Source organism: Esox lucius, chromosome 10 (assembly GCF_011004845.1).
Source record: "Esox lucius isolate fEsoLuc1 chromosome 10, fEsoLuc1.pri, whole genome shotgun sequence".
Lineage (NCBI taxonomy): Eukaryota > Metazoa > Chordata > Actinopteri > Esociformes > Esocidae > Esox > Esox lucius.
The window spans coordinates 16623476-16648968 of NC_047578.1; the positions used below are offsets into that span (position 1 = coordinate 16623476).

General features: G+C 42.7%; 1 protein-coding gene across 5 annotated transcripts; it reads right to left on the minus strand.

Moving 5' to 3' along the window:
- Positions 1–232: 232 nt before the first annotated feature.
- LOC105012728 (death-associated protein kinase 2-like) lies at positions 233–25084 on the minus strand. 5 transcript variants are annotated; one of them, XM_010873761.4, is made up of 13 exons: positions 24975–25084; positions 24696–24805; positions 8441–8580; positions 8060–8281; positions 7712–7850; positions 7080–7209; positions 6201–6249; positions 5588–5614; positions 5319–5471; positions 4869–4914; positions 4673–4762; positions 3254–3340; positions 233–1618 (listed from the first exon to the last, which is right to left on the minus strand). In XM_010873761.4, exons 3-13 carry the CDS (start codon positions 8503–8505, stop codon positions 1532–1534), a joined length of 1095 nt encoding a protein of 364 aa, XP_010872063.2. In that variant the 5' UTR covers positions 8506–8580; positions 24696–24805; positions 24975–25084; the 3' UTR covers positions 233–1531. The 5 variants fall into 5 exon arrangements, with proteins under 5 accessions (XP_010872063.2, XP_010872062.2, XP_034150726.1 ...); XM_010873760.3 differs by lacking the exons at positions 24696–24805; positions 24975–25084 and adding exons at positions 8681–8733; positions 21690–22065; XM_034294835.1 differs by lacking the exon at positions 24975–25084 and having other exon boundaries at positions 24696–24908.
- Positions 25085–25493: the final 409 nt, after the last annotated feature.

Below are 25493 nucleotides of genomic sequence, written 5' to 3' on the forward strand. Positions count from 1 at the left end.
TTCAAGTTTCTTCTACGCCTGATCTATATCCATGTTAAATGCAGGATGAGTCGTCAGGTGACATTAATGTGCTAATGCAGAAGTATTTTCTGTGCTTAATGGTTTACTCCTGCAGAGGGCAACAGAGGACTGTAGGAACTCCAATCTGTACTCAGGATGGTGGTTTTATCTTATTTCAATTGTGGTCCTTGAAATATAGTCTACAACAACAAAACAAAAAGTTAGTCACACAAGCATGACAACAATTTTGCTTTAATCAAAATAATCCCACTTTACAGTAAAAGCTAATATAAGATAACCTCACTAGGACATATGAAGAAAAAACATGAAAAATATACAGAAACCAGGACCAGCTCCAGGATGAAATGACTGAGGGGGCATTTTTTATCAATGGGGGGGCATATCTAATCCATATACCATTTGCAGTGTTTAAGGGGAAAGAAAACAGGGGATTCTATCTGGAGGGGGGGAGGGGGGGGGGTGCCCGGCTTTGCCCCCCTGTGGATCCAGGACTGACAGAAACTCTTTAGAAAATGCAAATATTTTCACAAAAACACATTTTACAGACAAACATTATTTGTCATGCGTCACTCTAATTCGGACACTACTTGTTGGCAGTGGTCCTCAAATCTCTCCTGGGGACGCACAGCTTTTCCAGGTATTAGATGGATTCCAGAGCTGGCACACCTGAAACAACAATACAGTTCCAAAGTCTGAGGGTCCCCTGGAGAGGTTTGAGAACCCCTGCAGTAGAGCATGAAGTGGTACTGCAGGCCGTTCAACATTACTTTATTAGTTAAACTAAAGAACTGCATCCTATTTCTGAGCAGAACCTTTCAGTGTTGATGTTCTAATTATGCTAGTTGCTCATCTTAACATTCAGATACTATGCATTTACAATTCAAGAGTGCTTCGTGGTCATGTTTCAGACACTAGGATACATGCTTTTGTCCTACAGTATTATATTTTATCGTATGACTGTGTTATAACATTTCATAATATTAGTTTTTTAGTTTATTTGTCAAAAACACACTTGGAAGACTATGACATTTTGAGGTTTTCTTAATTTTTCTGTCCACCCTCTTATGAGGAAAATACTGCAGGTAAAATAAATGCTTTAGGTTTTATCAAACCTATATAATCCAATCCAATCCTGTACTTTACATCCTCAAATCTCAAACTTTCCCATAAGACTAGTGTTATCACCAGTCTGCTAACAGCTGACCTTTACAACTGAAAAAGCACCATAAAACATGCAATAAACCACAGTAATACCGAGCAGTACGAGCCATTCAGTAAATCATTTGAGTAGTTACAATTGTTCTGTAGATTCCATTTCATCAACAGCTGTCATGTGGGTATATAGAGCCCCACAATTCCTTCTTGTGTGTCCGGCATTCGGTCAGCCTGTGTCTTGGTCTTCCTCGCCCTCATGGTCTGGGAATGGGTGAGGGTAAATACTATAGGCTTGCTTGGGTCACTGTGAAGGGAGGTGTGCTCTGCAGCCTGATGCTTTGTCTCCCCCTGGTGGTCAAGACAACGAACTGCTGCTGAGTCTACGGCGAATGAGAGAGGCTGGCTTGATGTCGTTGTCCTCCTGGTCACTTTCACACTGTCTCTGATGACGAGATATAGCAGGTTAGTTCTCTTTTAGGGCAGACAAAAATCATGGTGTGCTGGTTATTTCCTTGTGCTGCTGTTTTGTGTCACATTATTTACCTTGGAACAGAATTTGCCAACATTCCCTCCAATTATGTGTATGCAGCGAGAATACACAATGTATAGTGACTTTTTTTCTGTAGGAACTTGCATTGGATTCAAATTAACATCTATTTTATGGTACACGCCATTCAGACCGTGGTGGCTTCTGATGTCTATTTAGTGGATGAGTACAACCCCAAGAACACCATCCCAACCATGAAGCATGGAGGTGGAAACATCATTCGTTGGGGATGCTTTTCTGCAAAGGGGACAGGACGACTGCACCCTATTGAGGGGCGGATGGATGGGGCCGTGTATTGCGAGATCTTGGCCAACAACCTCCTTCCCTCAGTAAGAGCATTGAAGATGGGTCGTGGCTGGGTCTTCCAGCATGACAATGACCCGAAACACACAGCCAGGGCAACGAAGGAGTGGTTCCGTAAGAAGCATCTCAAGGTCCTGGTGTGGCCTAGCCAGTCTCCAGACCTGAACCCAATAGAATATCTTTGGAGGGAGCTGAAAGTCCGTATTGCCCAGCGACAGCCCCAACAGCCCCGTCTGTATGGAGGAGTGGGCCAAAATCCCTGCTGCAGTGTGTGCAAACCTGGTCAAGAACTACAGGAAACGTATGATCTCTGTAATTGCAAACAAAGGTTTCTGTACCAAATATTGAGTTCTGCTTTTCTGATGTATCAAATACTTATGTCATGCAATAAAATGCAAATAAATTACTTAAAAATCATACAATGTGATTTTCATGATTTTTGTTTTAGATTCTGTCACTCACAATTGAAGAGTACCTATGATAAAAATGACAGACTTCTACATGCTTTGTAAGTGGGACAACCTGCAAAATCAGCAGTGTATAAAATACTTGTTCTTCCCACTGTATGTTTATATCAACAGTCATACGTACACGTATTGCTCCCTTCAAGCAATCAATTACTGCTCAAATAAATAAAATATATGGCTCGTCACCTATTGGTCTTTTATCAGGCAAGATAATAAAAAAGGGCAAGAATACAGCTCCGGAAAAAATGAAGAGACCACTGCAGCTTTTTCTTTCCTTTCCAAAAAAGTTGAAAGATTTGAGTGAGGAACAGAAGTTTTGAATTTGCAGTGGTCTCTTAATTTTAACCCTTCCTCACTCAAAACCTTCCTTTTCGACTTTTTTGGAAAAGAAAGAAAAAGTACAGTGGTCTCTCAATTTTTTCTGGAGCTGTATAAAAATACCGGCAGTGGCAAGCCAGGGTTTAAATCACAACATGATGACATAGATGTCAACAACGGAATATGGATGGCCAATAACCCTACATACGATACTGTAGTGTACAGAAAAAATAACAATATGGTAGGTATGACAGAAAATACCAGATCGATGGCTAAAACAACAACTAGCCATCTAGGGATTCTGATTCACACAACTGGTTTGGAGAAAGAGATGTCTCCCCTAACCAGAACCAACTATGAACATGTGGTAAAAACCAAGACAGACGCACAACTATGTCCTAAAATGGTTAGATCTCAGATCTGTCGTGGCAGATTTACTCACCAATTCCTCATCTGCCGGAGCACTAGTTTTGCATATGACTTTGAGACGACGCAGACGGTTGCACATCCACACCATGTTATATGACATCTACACAGAGGGGGAGAAAGACAGAGATATCCCGAGGAAACAGGTCTGAAGTTAGACAGGAAAAAAAAAACACGAGAGAACAAAATAGTTTGAGTAAATACTGAAGACAGAGCAAAATAAGAGAAAGCAAGTTAAATTGATTATAATAGAATCTCTGAAGCCGCAAGAGTTAACCTGACCAGCAGGTGGCATATCGAGCACAGTGGTGTGGGCACATGTCATACAAGATACTTCAACATCACAGCTCTCTACTATTAATAAAGCTTGAGAAGTCAGCGATGTAACTCAACCAACTGTAGCTAACCGATGTGATAAGCAAGATACAACCAGTTTCAGCATCAAATAACCAGAATTCACACTGGGGCGCTGTTCATGTGTGTAAACATAAGCCGTCACACTGTCAAAAGATGAAGATTAAGAAAGTGTCAAAATCAGGACTCATTGCCAGAGTACACATCTTGTGCTCCTTTCCAATGCAATATCCCAGGATGGAGAGTTGCTGTTTAAATTGCTGTACTCACTGTTAGAAATGTATATGTGACAGCTAGCCTTGTAGGGCTACAGAAAACCATTTAATAGATCTAACTTGCTTCATATCATTATAGCATTATGTCATCTATTGCTAAAGTATAGCATCATTGCAACTTCATATTGCTGCTGTCAGTCTTAGCTTGGTAAACTAGGCTAAATGAACAATGGCTGACCGGGGAAGCAAAACCTTTCATTTAAAAACATTCAACAGAGTTCATTCAGTTCTGCTTAAGGGAGGAAACAAGTACTGATTCATTCATAGAATAAGGTGCAGTCTAAATCACTTTCATATTGAAAGTGAAAATGCAAAAATATGTTAGGGAAGAGGTGCAACTGCTGTTGCTATAATTAAGGTAACTTTCTCTGGATGGGAGCAAATTAGGTGTTTCTTCTTTAATATAAACCTATAAAGTAAACTAATCTACTCTGTGAGAGACTGAGTGTGCACAGTCTGCTTCTTTTGTCTATTTGTTGTGTCAATGTTTGCTGTCATTTGAGCACTTTTGCCCTGCTTCTCATTATAGGTGTACATTCAAAACCGGTTTTGTGTTTGTCTTATATTCGATTAGCTAAAAAGACTAACATTTCGAAATTGTCCATATAAGATCAGAACATTGAATCCTCACATTAATGTCCTGTTTTGATTCAGTATTCTAGAATTCAGAAAGCATCAGCTTTGTTGCAGTGACTTCAGTCTGATTTAATCATATACATTTGTCATATAACACATTTTCAAGACTTGTGCTTTTTGTGTCAATAATGTGATAGGTCCATCGGATGTTTAAAAGACATTCTACTGACCTTCCATTTTCTCTTGGCATTGAACTTCTTAAAGTTCTTCATGTTGATGGACGCACGGTTCCTGTTGTCCACCTGTTTCCGTGTCAGTGGCTGAAAGGGGAAAAGTAATCAGGCTAAATGACCCAAGCAGAGACAAACAACAAGTTCATCTTAACCATGTAACATTAAATAGGAGCCTTGTGCTGCTGATGCTTACCTTGATCCAGGGATGAAAAAGACCCTCCTCAGCAGTCATTCTCTCACTACAGACACAGACCCATAGAGAGACAGAGGCATCAGAGATGCTAATCAGTGTTAATCTATTGTTTTCATGCGTTCAAGTTCTTATCCTATTAATAGTGGCTGAAATAGAAAGCATAGCTTAAGAGAATGACAGCACAGCTGTCGTTCTCTAAATATACAGACACTGGTAACCAGGACGTCTGACTGATCTACTTAATATAGGAGGCTGAAAATAAAGTACTATCTGCCCATTTACAGCAAAAAGTCCCATGATATTGTGAACATCTTGTGCCTGTTCTGGTAAGCATTTACTGTTACCACAGTTTTAAATGACCTTTTTAACAGTGGCCAATTTTGCATCTGAGGTTATTTGGCAAGTGGCCTGGCATAAAAAAGTAAGTTGAACTACCAAAAGATTATTTACTTTACGTCTTTCACAAAGAGCTTCTGGATGAAGTCTTTGGCCATGGAACTGGTTTTGCTGAAGTGAAGATCGTCAAACTCGTAGTTCAGCGCGATGATGTTGCTCAGTGTCTCATCGTCGGTGCACCCTTGGAACGGGGATGTCCCGCTCAGTCTGTAAAGAAATGAAGAAGAAGGACACTACTTTTTATAGTGAGAATACCTATTGATGTTCTGTTTAGAGTTATGGTACTGTACGCCAAAGACTGATGAGATATTCTTCCAACTTACAGAATGTAGGTGATCACTCCGAGGCTCCTGCGAAGGACGGAAAACAAAGAGGATATTGTGACCTAGGCCTATCTCAGTATCTTAATTTTGCACTGGGAAATGCACGAGTCAAAACAAGCATGTTTGTTTTTCATCCAAATAAACCACTTCTCTTTCTGAGATGGTCACAAAGTTGTTTTGTGTCCAAAGTCTGTCGGGTTATAAACACTGTATTTGCACTGGGCTGGAGATAAACTGTAATTGTACCAAAATCACATCCAACCCTTTCAACTCAGAACAGAGCCTTTCTTTATAAAAACATCTAGACAGAACTCTAGGGAATGAGAATGGTATACAATGGCTGAACTCCTAAGGTATGCCGGATGTATTCAGACGAAAACATGAGTCAGCGTGTCTACACATGCCGGAAAGCGTCCTGAGGGCTCAGCCATCAAGATGGGAAAAAATTCTTTACATACATCAAGGGTTACTGAGAGGAAGACTGTTTGTGCTCATTTGATTATTCAATGCATGTTTTCTCATAACCTCCTATGATATGTCCATTTGTGTGCTATGTTGGGTTTTATTTAGGTGTGTGTGTGTAATATATTTGGAGAGATGGCGGTACACTCACCACATATCAACAGCAGTGCTCAGAGGTTCATAGTTGATCACCTCAGGCGCTGAATTGGAGACAGAGAGACAGAGAGCGACATAAATACATAAGAGAGGGGAGGAAAGAAAGCTTACTTGTCTTCACACGCAGCTGAATTTCACACCTAAGCCCCTCAGGTCTACCACAGCTAACTCTTGCTACTAAGGTAATAACCATACAAAATGTATCAATGGTATATGTATGGCAGTGTCATCGTTGGGCCAAATGGCTGAATTCAAAACAGGACATGCTCTGTAACCATGCCAACTTTACAGACACCAATCCAGACCAACCACAATCCAGACGGTGTTTGTTACAACACCGTCATCCAGAATCATGACAGTACACTTCCTGCCTTGTCTCCACGGAAACCGCTGCACCTGTAAACCAGATCACTTAATTTCCAAATTTCCCCTTGGGGTTTTGACAAATACCTACAGTACCATGTTGTAAAATGATGCGACTTTTCTCAAAAGCATCTGAACATTTCGAATGATATTGGCTCACTATGCTATTGGAGTCGCTTCCCCTTTCCTATGGAGTTACGTTTGTTTCAATGAGAACCAACAAAAGTATTAGTATTGCAAAAAAAATTATTAATATTGAAACCAAACAACAACTAAAAGTATTGAGATCAAAACTATATATATTGGAAATAAAAAAATATATATTTTTGAGGAAATATTTTTTCTTGATAACACGAATGCGTTAAAACGATTGTCTTTGCCTGCAGCTTTTTTCCATCTTTGGTTTAGCTTTTTTGTAGTAAGCTTCAGTAAGGTTCTATTATCCCATTGCCGTTCGGTTCCAACTTGCACCGTAACGGCTTGCAACTTATGTAAGGGCTGCGCTACTCACGAATATACTGGGGGGTGCCACTCATGCACTTGTACTCCTCCCCCGGCTGGAAACGGTGGGCCAGCCCAAAGTCAATGATCTTGATCCTGGGGTTTGGAGCATTCTTGTCTGACAGCATGATGTTTTCTGGCTGATGAGGGAGGGGGAGGAAACAGTAAACATGGCGGAACATGTAATGAGGTCAATCCCACCATATGGCCGACGGCACGCTGATCGCACTGATTGCCAGAACGCCAAACAGCCGGTTGCTCAACACCTCCCAGAGGATGCTAACAACACCATGTGCAGCATTGGAAGGGCGCGATTTGCACGAAGTAGCCATTTCAGCGTTTTTGTCATACAGTTCTTGGGTGGACCGAGTGGATGAGAACCTACACTCTTTATATTCCAACAAGCCAACATACGCATAAAAGCCTAAGGATGAAATAAATAAAAAAAACTGTTCTAATGTGTAATACTATTGGTATGCATCCTAGGGTGTTAGCAGAGAACTCTTCCAGCTCCCAGACTTTAGTTAGATTTTAACCACTACCAAGGGTATTGCAGCATTGGATTCCTAAATGTCCTAAGGCGTGGTAACAGACCAAAGAAGTGAGGTAATATGTGAAGTCAAACAGCCTAGCCTAATTTACCTTCAGGTCAAAATGTCCAATTTGTTTGCCGTGCATGAAGCCAACCCCCAGTAGTATCTGCTTCATGAACTCAATGGCCTCGCTCTCCGTAAGGTTCTCCTTCTCAGCGATGAAGTCAAAGAGCTCTCCTCCACTAATGCTGCAAGACGGGGGAGGAGAAAGGAGTAAAATTCCACTCTAGTACACTATTAAGCCACTTCAACGAAATCCACGTGCCTGCATTTACCTCACGTCAAACCCGGGTTCAAATAGTTTGGATTTTCTTTCAAATACTTTACACCCCCTCTTTACTTTTCTTTGTCCCTACCTTCCTCCCCATGTCTCAACACCTCCACACCCTCCACTCACAGCTCAAGCACGAGCACCACCTCGGCCCGGCTCTCGAACACGTCCTTCAGGGCCATGATGTTGGTGTGTTGCAGGCTTTGCAGGACCTCCACCTCCTTCTCCACACTTTTCCTCTCTATGCCCATTCTGCTGCTGGCGCACTTCCTGATCTTCAGGAACTTCCCCGCCCAGAGAACCCCCGTGGCTCGTTCTCGCACCTCCCGCACCTGCGCAAAGTGGCCGCTGGCAAGGCAACAGAGTGTGACGATTGTATAACGACATTACTGGGAGTCAGTGGGATTTTGAATTCATGTCGACCTATGCAGCAAAACACTGTTCAAAATGAACTGAATTCTCAATACAAACACACGTTGATGGCCTTTTCATAATGACCATCCTTACCTCCCAAGTACTTCTCCGATCTCATAGAGGTCTTCCACGTTCTCAAGTGTGTTAAAGACGGCCATACTTGTCTTCTCCCTCTCTTTCCACCCTCTGTTTTCTCATGGGGATTTCAAGTCCAAGTGTTGAATGGTAGAGACCTAAAGCAAGACCGTAAGAAAACATCACACATCACACCCCTGATGGTGAAAGTGAGAGCATAGAGCATGAATTGAATCCCGACTTAACATTCATACATACTGTATACTTCAGCTGATGCCAGTAGATCATTTCAGCACATTTCAGTTATCAGCCTTTTAAAAAAAAAAAGGATTCCGCTCATGATAAAGAGGGGGCACTTTCACAGCACAAATAACTACAGTGATAGAAAATCAACTCAAAAGTAGCGGCATGAGCCCTTATTAGGAATGAGCATGGATGAGAAGAGAACAGTGACCCAGTGTTTTGAAGTTAAAGTTCACAGAGCATTACTCACCCTTTACCCGGTGTGAAAACAAACATGATTAAAATACGTCTCAAACCCTCAGAAAGCCTGGTGTCAGAGTACATTAGCCCATGCATCAGTGAGTGTCTGCCTGTTGCCTTGGTAACATAATACAGCCATTCAAAAATGTTATAATTTGAATATTAGTAATCAGTTTTGAAAGGGTTATTGATGTTAATTGCATGGTAGAATTCCCTTTGTCTGTGTCCAGTCGCGCATGACGTCATTAACCAAAATCAGCGAGGCTGAAAAAAATTTACTGATAAGAGAAAGGATGTCGTCTCCAAAAAATCATCATTAAGGAGACACACCAACAGAGCAAACTATGGTGTGAGCGAGTAAGAAAGGGAGATCTATCACAAAAGGGGTTGTCTGTAATCCTGTCCAATTACATAGTGGACAGCAGGCGAGGGGGTGGGGGGGGAGACAGCTACATTAACTCTAACATGACAAGACACCAGAAGTAAAATGTATAGGGATGAAGAATTGTAACAGCTAGAAAGACTGTAGAGCATCTAAAGGAAAATCGAGTGGACATGATACCAACAAGTTGAGAGACAGTTAAACACCACAGCAGTCTGTGTGTGTGTGTGTGTGTGTGTGTGTGTGTGTGTGTGTGTGTGTGTGTGTGTGTGTGTGTGTGTGTGTAAGTGCGTATCCCAGATTCATCAACATTCATGTGTAGGAGGAAGCTGGTTTGATGTCGATGGTGATGCATTTTCCAGAGTACCAAATGCATCATATTCAGTGAGAGGTGTTTGTTCTGGAAGTGGGCTGCTCATTTGACCTCTACATAGAGATGGTCATCGTTAATGACATGGTACTGAACCAGCTCGTTGCATTGGGCCCGACTGGCAGCCTTGAGGTGCTGGTGTTTTGGAGCCCATAGACCACCTACACGTGTTGGGTGAGCTTCCTTTTCAGATTACAGGCCTACATACAGTATGATGGTAGCAAAAGAGGCTAGCGAGACACAGCTGAGTGTCAGCTATCACTGGCAAATGTGATGTGCGTAAATGGGGGTATTTTTAACCTAAAGTTGTTTTGGTATTTTATGCTTTATTGTATTAAGGAGTGATCGTGAAAGAGAGCTAAGTGTGCTGAAACAACTGTGGCACCGGTCCAAACACAGTGTGGTTAATGTGTGTGTCTGTTTGTGTGTGTGCTTCTACTCTTTTCTCTGTATACAAGTAAGGAAATGCATGTGAGTGTTTGTGTGTATGTAAACACATGCATTTCTTTCACGCTCTGATTCTCGGTTGGTCTGCCACTCTTTGTGCATGTCTAGACACTTGTCTCTTTGCAAAATATATTTTGCAGCTGACTCACAGTGAAGCCATTCCCAATCTTTCCCAAGACGACATTCCACAGATTCCCTCAGGAACCACCACCGCAGCCTCCCACCCCAACACCAGCAAGACAACAACGGGGAAAACAAATGGGTTGATTCAAGAACCAGTTCCTCCACAACTCCGAAACCACCCCTTCCCCAAATAGCAATACAGCGAAACAATGGCCCTTCTATGAAAGCTGTGCTTTGATGTCATCATGTCAAAATGTTCGATGGATAAACATGAGGCCTCGATCCTCAACGTGGACCATAACACGACAGACAAAACCATGTGACTTCACCTCCTTATCAAGGGCCTTCTGTTGTGAACAGCAAACTGGCATCTATAAGAGTGTTTGTGTATCTTGCTGACAAAAAAATCACAAAAACAAAAATGGCTGTTCGCCTACAAGAGATGAGACCTAGTAGATAGCACAGTTTTGCTAAAAATATGCTAAAGTTTATAGCGACTGAGCGGTTTCTAGGATGGCTATCACTCAACCTGCTCTGCTCCAAGCTGTGCACAAGCTGTAGACCAGTACCATGTAAACAGAGTGCATTCTGTTTGGCTAAGGAGTTGCAACCTTCTGCACACCAAACATATCACCCAGAAGAAACTGTATTAGCCAACTGAATAAGGGATTAGTCAGGCTTTGGCAAAAGGTTGCCTTTCAGACGTACTCAAGCCCACATGCTATTGGGCATGTGTTTCAAATCTACCACATTAACCAGGAGGTTATAGGACTAATGCAGTCAAAAACATTAATAGTTTTATTATATAGTACGCTTCTAAACTGTTATGATTAAATAATACTCAGAAATGTTGAACAGTCTCCAGTTTGGAAATGCTGATTTCTTTTAGCAGTATCGAGTTTTGGCATGCCTGTGACACCATGTGTTTCACAATTTTACAAGTTTGTATCACTTTACCTCACTGTTCCTCACAATGAAAGTATTTTATGGGAGCAGAGAAAGTGTAATGTGTGGCTCCATTTCTGGGCGAAACATCTATGGGAGTAATAGGGAGAATGGCCAAATCACCAAACACCTAACAATGACAGGTAATGTAACCATAAACTCCACTGTTAAAATTTGGATTTCAGGAGATTTTTAAGATTTCAGTCACAGTATTCTAAAAATGTGAAACAAAAAACTATTCAATCAATAATGCCATACTTTTTTCAGGTATGGCAGAAAACCAATTTTTCCGTGATAAAACGAGACAATGGCCATTTTATAGACTGGTCAAACTCAATTACATAACAATCTGATAAGAGCAATTCCCTTCTAATTGTTCTAAACAACATGTGAGTGTGAGTTTCTCGCGTCATTCCGGATCTAACTCCTCCTCGCCACGCTCCTCACCTGCCACGTTACACTTTCACTTCCTGACACGCATGAACGCACCCAGCAATCCAGATCCCAATCACCGGAATACTGAACACCTGTGCCCTGTTTATCCCTCTATTTAGCCCGTGCTCTGCCTCCACTCCAGTGTGAGGTATTGTTCGTAGTGGACCTGCCAAGCCTTTGTACAGATTGCGGAGCGCTTATCATCTAGTACGCATACGTAAAGGGAATGAGTGGAAAACCGCCTTCATCACACAGCGCGGCCACTATGAGTATCGTGTCATGCCTTTCGGCCTTACCAACGCACCTGCCGTCTTCCAGGCGTTCATGAACGACATCTTTAGGGATATGATAGACCGGTTTGTAATCATAAACCTTGACGACATCCTTATATACTCTAGAAACCTAACAGCACGTTGGTCACGTCCAACAGGTTCTACAACGATTGCAGCAACACCACCTGTATGTGAAACTGGAAAAGAGCGTGTTCCACGTTTCCACGGTGTCCTTCCTGGGATCGGTGCTGTCGCCAGGCTGCGTCCAGATGGACGAGAGCAAAGTGTCCGCGGTACATCAGTGGCCTCAGCCAAAAACCGCCAAGGAGTTGCAGCGTTTCCTGGGTTTTGCGAACTATTACAGGCGTTTCATCAGAAACTTCAGCACCATCGCTGCCCCGTTGTCCGCCCTGACCAGTCAGAAAACCAGTACGCTGCGTTGGACCGACGTTGCCATGTCTGCATTTGACAAACTGAAAGGTCTATTCACCAATGCTCCCATACTCCGCCAGCCCGATCCCATGCTACCGTTCGTAGTGGAGGTGGACGCCTCGGAAACGGGAGTAGGGGCGATCCTATCGCAGCGCGTAGGCACGCCCCCCAAATTGCGCCCCTGCGCCTTTTACTCCAAGAGGCTCACTCCTGCCCAAAGGAATTACGACATCGGGAATCGAGAGCTCCTCGCTATAAAACTAGCCCTGGAGGAGTGGAGGCACTGGTTGGAGGGAGCCCTCCACCCCTTCCTGGTCCTTACGGATCACCGCAACCTAGAGTATTTACAGACAGTCAAACGTTTAAATCCCCTTCAAGCTCGATGGTCTCTCTTCTTTAATCGTTTTCGTTTTTCAGTCTCCTATGTGTCTGGAAAAAAGAATGCCAAGGCAGACTCCCTTTCTCGTATGTTCGAGCAACCGACCTACACTCCGACGCAAGAAACGATCCTGCCCTCCACCTGCCGTGTAGGACCTATAAGATGGGACATTTAGGACACCATCGAGGAGGCCCTGTTGACGGATCCTGACCCTCCTACCTGCCCACTGGGGAAGATCTACGTTCCGGCGGCCGTTCGGTCACAATTGTTACAGTGGTGCCACACTTCGTTGGGGTCTGGGCATCCGGGCATCACCCGCACAACAAAGCTTTTAGGTAATCAGTATTGGTGGGCTTCTCTGTCCGATGACGTGCGCGATTACGTGCTGTCTTGCCCCGTCTGCGCTCAATCAAAAAGTCCCCGTCACTTGCCCGAGGGGCTGTTACAGCCTCTGCCTACGCCTCACCGCCCCTGGTCTCACATCGCCATGGACTTTGTAACTGACCTGCCGGACTCCAACGGGTACACCACAATCTTGACCGTCGTTGACCGTTTCTCTAAGATGTGCCGTCTGATACCCCTAGCTAACCTGCCCAATGCCACCGAGCTGGCAGACATTGTCTTCCAACAGGTGTTCCGGCAGTTCGGGATCCCAGAGGACATTGTGTCCGACCGAGGGCCCCAGTTCATCTCCCGCGTATGGCGGGCATTCTGTGACTGACTAGGGGTGTCAGTAAGCCTATCCTCCGGCTACCATTCAGAAACCAACGGTCAGACTGAGAGACTCAATCAGGACATAGGAAAGTACCTACGACAGCAGTGCCAAAAGCAGCCACATGACTGGAGCCGGTATTTACCGTGGGTAGAATACGCACAGAACTCTCTCATTCACTCCTCCCTCAGGCTCACTCCCTTTCAATGTGTCTTTGGTTATCAACCCCCTCTCTTCCCATGGGATACAGAACCCGGTCCGGTTCCTGCAGTGGCCGATTGGTTCCGACGCAGTGCGAGAGTATGGGAGACGGCGCACCGTCATCTCCAGCAGGCCTCCAGTGCGCATAAGACTCACACTGATCACTGATCGTCGCCGGCGCCCGTCTCCCCTCTACCACCCCGGCCAGCGGGTTTGGCTGTCAACCCGGGACATCCGCCTGCGCCTCCCATGCCATAAGCTTGCCCCCAAATACATCGGACCTTTCAAAATCACGCAACGCATAAACCCTGTTACCTACCGTCTTCAATTGCCCCGCCAGTACAGGATCTACCCCACCTTTCACGTGTCCCTCCTCAAGCCGGTTCATTGCAGCCCCCTGCATCCACCGGTTGCCCTGCATCCTGCTCCGCCTCCTTTGGACATCGCTGGGGAGCCGGCATATGCCGTGCGTGACATCCTGGATTCCCGCCGCCGGGGCGTGCGCCTACAGTACTTGGTGGATTGGGAAGGTTATGGCCCGGAAGAGAGAGCATGGGTGCCCGCTCGCGACATTCTGGACGCAGACCTCACGGCACAGTTCCAAGCCGCCCGCCCGGATCGTCCTGCACCCCATCCGCGGAGTCGTCCTCCATGGCGGTCCCGGACGTCGGGGGCCGTCCGTAGGGTGGGGGGTCATGTGAGGTTCTCGCGTCATTCCGGATCTAGCTCCTCCCCGCCATGCTCCTCACCTGCCACCGTTACACTTTCACTTCCCGACACGCATGAACGCACCCAGCAATCCAGATCCCAATCACCGGAATACTGAACACCTGTGCCCTGTTTATCCCTCTATTTAGCCCGTGCTCTGCCTCCACTCCAGTCTGAGGTATTGTTCGTAGTGGACCTGCCAAGCCTTTGTACAGATCGCGGTATTTGCCCTTTTGACTCCCAGCCTGTTGTTTTCTTTCTTCCTTTTCCCGTCCTATCTCCTTATTCCAGAAACCTGCGTCCTGACCTGTCTACCTGCCCCGTGGATTCTCCTCCCGCCTAACCCTGCCTGTGTTGTTGCCCTCGCGGACTGATCACCCGGAATTCCGACCTACCTGCCTGCCCCTGGATTCTCTTACCGTCTCTCCTTGCCTGTACTGTTGCCTCCGCGGACTGATCACCCAGCATCCTGACCTGCCTGCCTGCTTCTGGTTTTCTCCTCTCTGTCTATTCCTGCCTGTGACTTCGCCTTCTAGGACTGATCTCCTGGTTACCGAAACTACCTGCCCGTCTTTACCATTCTTGCTCTTGCCTACTCCCTTGTACAAAGTAAATAAATCTACAGTTGCACTTCTGCAATTGGACCCACACCACTCCGGTCTCAGTGTTCATTACAGTGAGATAATTTCTCATAAGACTTCCGAAAATGTCTCTCTCACTTCTCAGAGACTTCCACCCAAATACTGTGGGTGTTAAACGTATTATGGTGAGAAAGTGAACTGTTCACTAAAATAGACAACTGTCTTGAGGATGCAATATCTTACCCCACCCCTGTGGGAAATACCAACAGTTGCACCACTGAACCAAACCAAGGTTTGTGATGTTAGGATGATGGATTTTGTTCCTGAGACTTCTTACGGTTTGCCTAAGGGATTAGGATTGGTTAAAGTTTGACCTTAATTATCCTGTGTGAGCTGGGGAGAGAACATGACCTCTTTCACACCACTCTAGATGGTGTAAGTGTTCAAATAAATGTTTCTGGAAAAAATTTGTCTATTCTGTGTAGGCAAGAGAGTGCACAATCTTGGGGTTATGGTCAAAACCTACATCCTAACCCGAGAACCTGTATCCCCATATGGGCTGTTGCTGTTTGTGATCATATACTGTAGACACTACATGATGCCATATTCTTTAGGTATAAAAAGTCTACACACCCCTGTGAAAATGCCAGGTTTTAGTGATGTAAAAGAATGAGACAAAGATAAGTCAGAACTTTTTCCACTTTTAATGTGACCTATAATGTGAACAATTCAATTAAAAAACAAATTAAATCTTCGAGGGGGAAAAACGAAAAATAAAAACCTTACAATAACCTGGTTGCATAATTCAGAATGTATTCAGAATTAACCAATCACATTTAAACTCATGTTAAATAGAAGTCATTTCTCAACTGCCATCATTTAAACTCTGATTAATCACAAAAAGTTTAGCTGTTCTAGTAGGATTTTCCTGACATTTTCTTAGTTGCATCTCAGAGTAAAAGCCATGGCCAGTAGAGAGCTTCCAAAGCTTCAGAGGGATCTCATTGCTGAAAGATATCAGTCAGGGGAAGGACACAAAATAATTTCCAAAGCATTAAATATACCATGGAACACAGTCCATGGTAAAACAGTCATCATCATGTGGAGAGAAATATGGCACAACAGAGACATTACCAAGAACTGGACATACCTCCAAAATGTATGAAAAGAGAAGAAAACTGGTCAGGGAGGCTTCAAAGAGGCCTACAGCAACATTAAAGGAACTGCAGGAATTTCTGGCAAGTACTGGCTGTGTGCTACATGTGACAACACTCTCCCTTATTGTTCATAAGAATGGGCTATGGGGTAGGATGGGAAGACGGAAGCCTTTTATTACAAAGAAAAACATCCAAGCCCGGCTGAAGTTTGCAAAAACAAAAGCACATGGGAAAATGTGTTACGGTCTGATGAAACCAAGGTTGAACACTGCACATTGCCCAAAGAACACCATACACACAGTGAAGTATGGTGGTGGCAGCATCATGCTTTAGGGCTGTTTTTCTTCAGCTGGGACCAGGGCCTTAAGTCAGGGTGGAAGGAATTATGAACAGTTCCAAATACCAGGCAATTTTGGCACAAAACCTTCAGGCGTCCGTTAGGAAGCTAAAGATGAAGTTCACCTTTCAGCCCGACAACGACCCAAAGCACACATCCAAATCCACAAAAGCATGGCTTCACCAGAAGAAGATTAACGTTTTGGAATGGCCCAGCCAGAGCCCAGACCTGAATCCAATTGAACATCTGTGGGGTGATCTGAAGAGGGCTGTGCACAGGAGATGTTCTCACAATCTGACAGATTTGGAGTGCTTTTGCAAAAAGAGTGGGCAAATATTGCCTCGTCAAGATGTGCCATGCTAATAGACTCCTACCCAAAAAGACTGAGTGCTTTAATAAAATCTAAAAAGTATTAGTGTTAAGGGTTTGCACACTTATGCAATAAGGTTATTGTGAGTTTTTGCAAACTTCAGCGAAGGTTTTTCTTTTCACAAGAACCTGGCAAGTTAACAGGGGTGTGTAGACACTTTACATCCACTGTAGGTTATGTTGTTTGTAACCCTCTATGTGTGATGCATTTTTTGCTCATGTAAAATGCTACCACCTAAACTATTCTCAGGGACACTGTTTTTGGGTATATATTATGCTCCGAAAAAATGTATAGATCACTGCACCTTTTTCTTTTCATTTCAAAGTTTTGAGTGAGGAACAGAAGCATTCAATTTGAAGTGGTCTCTTAATTTTAATCCTTCTGTTCCTCACTCAAAACCTTCCTTTTCAACTTGTTATAGGAAAATAGGTGCAGTGGTCTCTGATTTTCTTTCTGGAGCTGTAGTTATTTTGTAAATGTCTTTGTCCAGTTGTAGGTAACCTAGGAGGGCGTTTCATCCCACATACTGAGGCCTTGATGAGGAAAAAAGTAGTAAAGTAAGAGTAAACTGAGTGTTACCTTGTAATGATTTCAGTTAGAAACAACTGCAGAATACAGTTGTACAACTCAACTCTCATGTAATACAGCTTCCAAATAATCCAAGACTGTCATGTTCATATTTGTAACATGCACGAGTGTGTGTGCATGTTGAATGCTGGGGACTGGATATTAACAAAAATGCTGTTGTCTATCTGGTCTGTGGTGCAACAGAACACTACACCACCATAAAGTCAGGCTTGTTCAGTAAATTCTTCTGCAATTTCCTCCAACCTAATCTGTCTGTTCTTTGTTTTATGCACCAGGTCTCCAGCATGCTTTTCTCCATCAAAAAGAGGGAGAGATTTTGAAGCTGCAGCAAACTGAACTGTTTGATTTGAACTCTTGCATTTGCTCTGACAATTGTTTGGAATAGTACGTTAACCTGTTCCCTTATATGTCTTTGGCTCCTTCTGGAAAGCAGTATAAAATCTTAGGATAACTTTTTAGCACAACTTTAGTTTCATTTCGATGAGCAACACCTGTTGACATGGCTGTGTCAGAGACTTAAAAAAATAATATTGTAAATGGGGTGGGTGGGGGGGGGGGGGGTTGTCAGTTGTCACACGTCACCTTTTCTGAGATTTAAAAATGTAAAGTAGTGTGGGACACATTTCTGACACATAACCTCTTGACTGCCTGAGGTCTAGAGACAATGTCTTCCTCAATGTGTATTTCAGTGGAATGAGCAGGAAAGTAGGAAGTATAGTTCTGAAGTCCTTCCGGGTCCATGAATAAACAGAGGGAAAAGATCTTGTGATAGCAACTTCAAACATCTTACACTGGCACATCAACGATTATACCATCACCAGCAACAGCACTTTTACAATGGAGAATGCTATGTTTGTTACTAGGTAAACAGTTCCTATGCCTTCCCAGTCAACGCGCTGCACATGCATGCATTGTGCATCATGGTGCAGCGAGAGTTGAAATGAAAGGCTATGACTAGTTGCACCATGTGTGCCTTTGATTTGAGCTCCCTAAAGAGCCCTAAGAATGTAGTCACATCTGAGGCCACCTTCAGAGTAGCAGGTCTAGTATTGTTACAATCCTGACATTTTATACCTCGACACAATTCTGTTGTTGCACTTAAAAACACAATATTAACCTGCAGACCACTTGTGAAATTAAACAGCCAGGTACATAGTTAAGTACTAAATAAATGATGTATCCGACTCTCAAAGAATGCCAAAAACATGACAACAAAGTTAAACACAAATACACATGACAAGAATAGAATAATGAGGAGTTCAGTACAGCCTAGGCCCTGGCTTTCCTGAAACCCACAGGGAGACTGATTGCTAAAAGTAGAAGTAGCTTAACAACTTCCCCTGATAACAGGAACCTCTCGTTTTGGAGTATGCTGCACAGGGTAGGGGACTTGAAGGTTGTTCGACAAACAACTGACATTAAGAGGTTTTCTACAGCACAAATAAGTTCCACACCATTTTAGCTAACATATATCTACAATTTAGCTGCGTATTCGCAGAAACATATCAGGGTTACAGCCAGTACTAGACTCAGCTATGGAAAAGATTCAAGCCACAGGGTAGAGAGAAAAGTGAAGGTGCCTAAACTCAATTAAAAGCACAACAACAAGCGCAGTTCAACCATGTATGAAAAACTATGCACAAAATAAAAAAATTAAATACCACTAACTTGCACCAAAGATGCCCACCCTTGGTCTGATTTGTGCTGGGCTTCTAGACAGAGACTGTACATAATAGGCTTGCTGTATCTACATCCAGCATTTAGCCACTATGAAAGTTATTCTACGTGTTACTTTACCTGAAGTAGATCGTATTAATAATTGGTAGATATTTCTGATGGCAAGGTGCATCGTTTGTATTTTGTACGCAAGAAAGTATACAATGCTATTGTTTGATGGCACCACCCAAACATAATGATATCCTCCACCATGGTAGATAACTACTGCTAAAGCAACAGGTCCTGAGATAACATTGCCTGGCTGCTAAATTCTATAAAATGAAACCTGGATAATCAGGACTGTACGTCTACTGCAACCTGGTCTCATGGAATATGTCAACTATTATACGGAAATTGTGTTATTACAATGCGCTACCAAAACGTATAATACATTACAAATCGGCTAAAACGTAACATACGTTACGAACGCAATTAAAACGTATCATATGTTACGAACGCTAGACAAATGTATCATATGCTATGAACGCTGTGAAAAGATATGTTACGAATGCTACTAAAACATATCATATATTATGAATTTACACAAAACATCCAACCCATATCTTGAACTGGCGTCATTCAGCTATGCAGACAGGCGTCCTACCCACTGCTCCATACTAGGATATCGGATGTAGAGTGACAAGTAATGGCCTTACCAAGGTCGTAACACTACATAATAAATGCATTTTAACCTTACAGTTAATGTTAGGTATCACATTATTGGGGTTAAGGTTAGAGTTAAGGTTTGGGGTAATGTCACAAAGAAAATCACATGTAACATATTGTAGTGACCTTGATAAAACTACTACTCGCCGCCCCTAACAGGATGTTCCTATTGGGAGCAGCGGGTAGGGCACCTGTCTGCGGAGCTGAAGGATGCGGGTTTGAAACACAGTTTGCTAATTGCTAGTTTTTTTCGGGATTATTACTCTAACGTTTCTTCACTTAATGTAATATTTCTTACAAATTTGTTTGTCAAAGATTTTCATTAAATAGTTTAGGTATTACAGTGATTATTACTCCCACGTTACTTCACCTAACATAACATATATTACGAATTTGACTGTCAAACATTTTCGTAAAATAGTTTACGTATTACAGTGAGACTAGGTTGCATACAGTGTGCAATATTGATTGCTAGCATCCCCATATTAATCTGCAGTGTCTAGCGGTTGGAGAACTAAATCCTCTGAAGTTCAAAATTTAAATGCACTGGAAAACAACTTTACATTTGATGTTAAATATGCCCTATCAGCTAGCCCCCAAACATTTTTATAGAGATGTATTGAGGTTAAATACTTTTTCCTGAGATTTAAAAAATTGAAATAGTTTTAGTTAAGTGGAAAAAACTAATTGACTTGCGCAACAGACCAGACATCATGTATTATCAAAGTGATGAGTCTTTTTTACTTCAACAGAAGGCATGAAAGGTAGCTAAAGCTTTCTAGTAAACACTTAAGAGAAGACTATGATCAGTCATTTGTAAAATAAATAAAAAAGAAATATATCGTAATTCAACAAAATAGTAGGGTGGATAATAGTCGATAATAGTTCGTACTATTTTTTTGCCATGTCGCTAACAAACTACCTAACATTATTAATATTTCCTCTAACATTTCAGAAAGGCTAATTAATGCCATGCTAGTTAACATTTGTATGTCTCTAACAATCACTAAACATTGACAACTTGATCAAATGATTACTCGGTACAAGAAGAAATATTTAAAAACCGCTGTTGGTTATGCCGATAACAAGGGGTTCTACTCTCTAGAAAAGGGGGTGAATACACTTGTATAATTCCATATGGGGCTTTTAAATCATATAGATGCTATTTACACAATTTAAAAGGTATACATTATCCCACAGCCCTAGGCCCTAATAGGAAGAGAAATATTGAAAATTGTACTTTTTAGTTATTTTAAATTATTAGGCTCCTAAAAACTGCCAGTGCAGTCGTTTGAAATATATGAAGTGGCCCAGAGTGGTACAGCGGTCTTAGGACCGAAGGTACACATGTGCCATTGCAGCATGTGTTCAAATCTGGGCCCAAATGCAACTTTAACAAAACACACTTTACTCACTTCCTGTCAAATAAATTGTAAATGTCTGAAGAATAAATATATAGGCTATAAATAAATAACGGGTTATAAATAAATAACAACATTTACGGGAAAGGAAACAAACCAAAAACAAATAACTAAACATTGAATTTCCCCCTTCATGTAGCCTATTGCTGTATTTGAAGCGGGAAATGATTGGGAGGTCGTGTAGCCAGGCGATGCGCACTGAGCAACATACTTTGAGCGAAAGAGAGTGGCGCACCTACTATTATGAGGTTATGACAATGTGGTATATAGACCAGTGCATGACTTGGGTTCAGCGTTCCGGTTCCTTTTTTAGGCAAATGAGCAAGCCTTATTAACACATACATTTTGATGAACATAGTCTAATGTGCGATTTGACAGTTGCTGTACGAACTTTAGCCCAAGTCAAGCGCTGATATGGACTAATTGTAATGGTAGGTTATATATAATAGACAATACAGTACGTACCAATAACATGGGCTAAAGAAAACACGCAACCAAAACCGATAGTGGAAAACAACGTCAGGAATATTGTCTATACTCACCCAAATTAATGAGACGAGTTTTCTCCTTATTTTGCAAACTGTCTGAAACAAATGTTGTAACTTCTACCTGTTCTTCCGAATAGAACACGATGCATCACAATTCCGACTACTGGGACTGGTCACTGACGTAGCAAACTTTCCTGTGCCATGTATAAACATGCCTAGCAAGAGCACAACTTTGACCGAACTGATCCGTGGAAAACGAAAACCTAATTTGAACGGATTATTTTTTTGACCGTGGTCAGTGCGCATGTGAAGTAATCTATCAGATCTATCAGTCCGTACGTCAAAGGTTTAACTCCTTAGCACTCTTAACAATAAAAATAATAGAAATTGTACGGATGTGGATGTGACCTAGACGACGTCAATTGTTAAAGAGTTAAAAATCACGGATACAGATAAGCAAGTGGGATTTTGACCACGCCCTAAAGTTGTGGAATGCGGAAAGTCATGTTTTGTAAAAGATCACCTTGTTTCAGGTCTTTCCTTCAGTTTCGTCATAATTGTTGCAAGACGGCTACTGTGAAGTATCGTAATGTCAACGTTCTGTTGGACCAAACTGTTGTTGCATATAACACGTTTTGTTTTGTGGAATGAATACATGATTACACACCAAGAATATGGGCTATGCATATTTTACGATAGGCTAAGCTACTTGCGCCTGTGGTATAGCCTGAATGGATAGTTACATTCTACTGACATCCTAATCATCACAGCCTGATTTAATGGTGACTCTGATGTAATGAACTAGCCAGTCAATTCAAACCATGTGGACGTCAATCATAGCTGCAAAAAAGCATTTTTCCTAATCCCTAAAACTAGTGAAGCAGTTGTGGTGCTTCTTATGTTTTGGAATAAGAAAACTGTCAAAAATTGGGTACCATTGTTTCCCTGTGAGATAAGTCACACCAAGCCAGTAAAATTAAACGTTCTGCCTTTACAAATTTGAAAGCCTCAGACATTTCAACTCCCCACCATGGCATTTCATATCTAGGCTAACACCAATTTTAACAGGTACAACTGCAGCCACAGGATGAATATTAAAGCGTCAAACTTTTGATGCACAAGCACCAGGAAATGTCCCACTTTGTTTTAGCCTTGTGGTCCATATAGATGCTATTTACACAGCATTGACATATTCCTATTCCCTGACACAGTGCCGGCTCTAGCCTTTTGGGGACCATAAGCAAGATCTGATCTGGGGCCCCTTCTCATCTAGTGGTCAATCAATCAAATGTATTTTATAAAGCCCTTTTTACATCAGTAGTTGTAACAAAGTGCTTTTACAGACGCCAAGCATGAAACCCCAAAGAGCAAGCAACAACAGTTCATGCACAGTGGCTAGAAAGAAATCCCATGTAGGGTCCACAATTAGGAAAACACCTAGAGAGGAACCAGACACTGAGGGGTGGCCAGTCTTCTTCTGGCTGCAATGGGGGAAGATTATAAGAGTACATAACCTCATGGGCCAAGTCAGTGTTTTTGCATGATCAGAAAACTAGCAGGTAAATAAATGTAAGTAGGCTGCGAACAGTCTTAAAACAGAAGGCAGATCCACAGCATAATTAGGTGGACAGGACTGGGACAGTTAGGTGGGAAGTGGGCAGTGGCCGCAGGAGTCATCCAGCAGTAACCTGATCTGCAACACAACCAGGGGTACTTAGGACAGCGATAGATGCGATTCATTCACCTGCGGTCAGGTTATGTCAGTGGTAGTTAAAGCTGCACTAGGTAGGATTTTTTCAGTCAAAAAATATTTCCAGCATTTTGCTATTACTCACCGGTCAGAAAGTGGTTCCGCACCAATGTCTGATAGAGAACAGAGTTCTGAATAATAATATGAAATGTAGAATTACCTGTTAAAAAAAGTGCTAACTCAGAGTTTGACGTTATTCTTAGCCTTGCTAATGTTAGCTTAGGGTTCCTGGTTACGAGCTATAGAGAGCTAGTCCGTCCTCGTTCGCTTCTTTGGAGTTTTTGTAGTGTTTGGCTGTTTGTCGTCCTGGTTTCTAGCTGCCATTATAGTTTCTTACAGTAAGCCAACTTCGCTCCCTGTGGTACACTTACGCTATATTTATCATCCAGGTAAAAGGCACTTTCACAAGATAAGGCAAGAAGGAAGGCCTGGCTCACAGAATGTGATTGGCTGGAAGGCTGCCTCGCAGAAGGCGATTGGCTGGAACGGGATTGCTGGAACAGAATTTGCTGTAAAGTAGCAGCACGCTCCAAAAGTTATAAATTGACATTCCACTGGCATTGAACTGCCTGTGTTGATTAACAACTGTTTGAGGGCCTCATTAGTTTACACAGCATGTTTATATGGGACAACTTAAACCCTACCTAGTGCATTTTTTATCTAGTCTGCGTTCTAGACATTGTAGCAGTATTAAACAACGCTGCATAATACTTTAAAGCATAGGTTTTCCTGTCCACCGTCTAGGGGGGCTAAATATGAAAAATTATTTGAAGGTGGTAGGGGTGCAACCTAATCTTGTTTAGGGCCCCCAAAAGACTATAGCCGGCTTTGCTTCTCTCTCAAAACATACACAATTCAACAATACTGTTGTTTGCTCCTTGGGGTTTAAGGCTGTTGTAACTGCTGTTGTAAAAAGGGCTTTATAAATACATTTGTTTGATTGAAAATTTGTCATCCTTATGAGAACGTGTTACAAATAAATATAGCCTAATCTATAACTTCCAAACTTGGGCATTTAAATCTAAAATCGCCTAGACCCGAGTGGATGAAAACATACCTTGATTATATTGGAATCCTCTTATCTGAATGTGGACTAGTAGGCAGCCAGTCTTCTGAACAATTAGGCTAGAAGTTCTGGGTTAAACAACAACTGCCTTCAGGCAACGTTGTTTCATTTGCGACGTACCACAGCAAGGCAACGTCTGACTCGCTGGCTGTCGTTTTACTTTCCTGTATGACTACATAACGCTAACGCCGTTGTATGCAACCAACAGCACAATAAGGGGATATGGCATGGGGTGGGGGTTTACCTGCTTTCGAAACTGTCCGCCTGGTTGCGCACCGTACGTCACGAATCGTGTCAGTCCAGTCTAGATCCGATATCTACGGCAATCGTTCTGCAGTTTCCAGCTAGAGAAGTCTTTCAATAAAGAACCAAAAAACCACGTTAAATGTAAAGCAATTTGTGAAGTCGGCATTTAGGCTCTATAGATATATGTGATTGGTCCTGCAGCACGACGGTCAGTCTGTGTGTGTGTGTGTGTGTGTGTGTGTGCGTGGCGCGCTCGCTGCTCCCGGACGTAACTTACTTCAGTAAAATAAAACAAACGTCGTGAATTGATTAATTAGCGACTCCTGGAATATTTGAAGGGGGTGGACAGGGGGTTCTTAACATCCACCCCTCATACTAATGACTCGGGGTGTTGATCATTCGTGTACCGCTCTTCACAAGTAGTCGGTTGACGGATAGCCATCGGCAAGTGACGCGCGTCCACGCGTCATTATTGGGAGAGCTGGGCTTATGCCCGAGGGTGCTTTAGTCTCGGCCTGGCGTCGCCCATTAATTTATTAAAATGATGACGATGACATTTGCCCCATCTGATCATTCATTATTACTATAGGCCTATGTCGTTTTAAAAAATACTATTATGGCACGGGTGCAGTAGCCTATTATCACTAAAACATATTGGAATGTTTTGTTTCCTGCGCCGCTCTGTGGAATCATAATGGAACTGCTTTTGTAAGTAGCCTGTGCCTACTGTAGGGCAAGTGTTCATTCGGCCAATCCAAATTGATATTTGCAAAACGTTGTGATAAAGCGAAGCAAA

Excerpts from the sequence above, each read along its gene's own strand:
- LOC105012728 (XM_010873761.4), bottom strand. The coding sequence starts at position 8,505 with ATGGCCGTCTTTAACACACTTGAGAACGTGGAAGACCTCTATGAGATC. Across the intron at positions 7,851-8,059 it reads GTGGTGCTCGTGCTTGAGCT|CATTAGTGGAGGAGAGCTCT; the intron begins GTGAGTGGAGGG and ends CCCGTCTTGCAG. Across the intron at positions 3,341-4,672 it reads ATGCCAAGAGAAAATGGAAG|ATGTCATATAACATGGTGTG; the intron begins GTCAGTAGAATG and ends CCCTCTGTGTAG.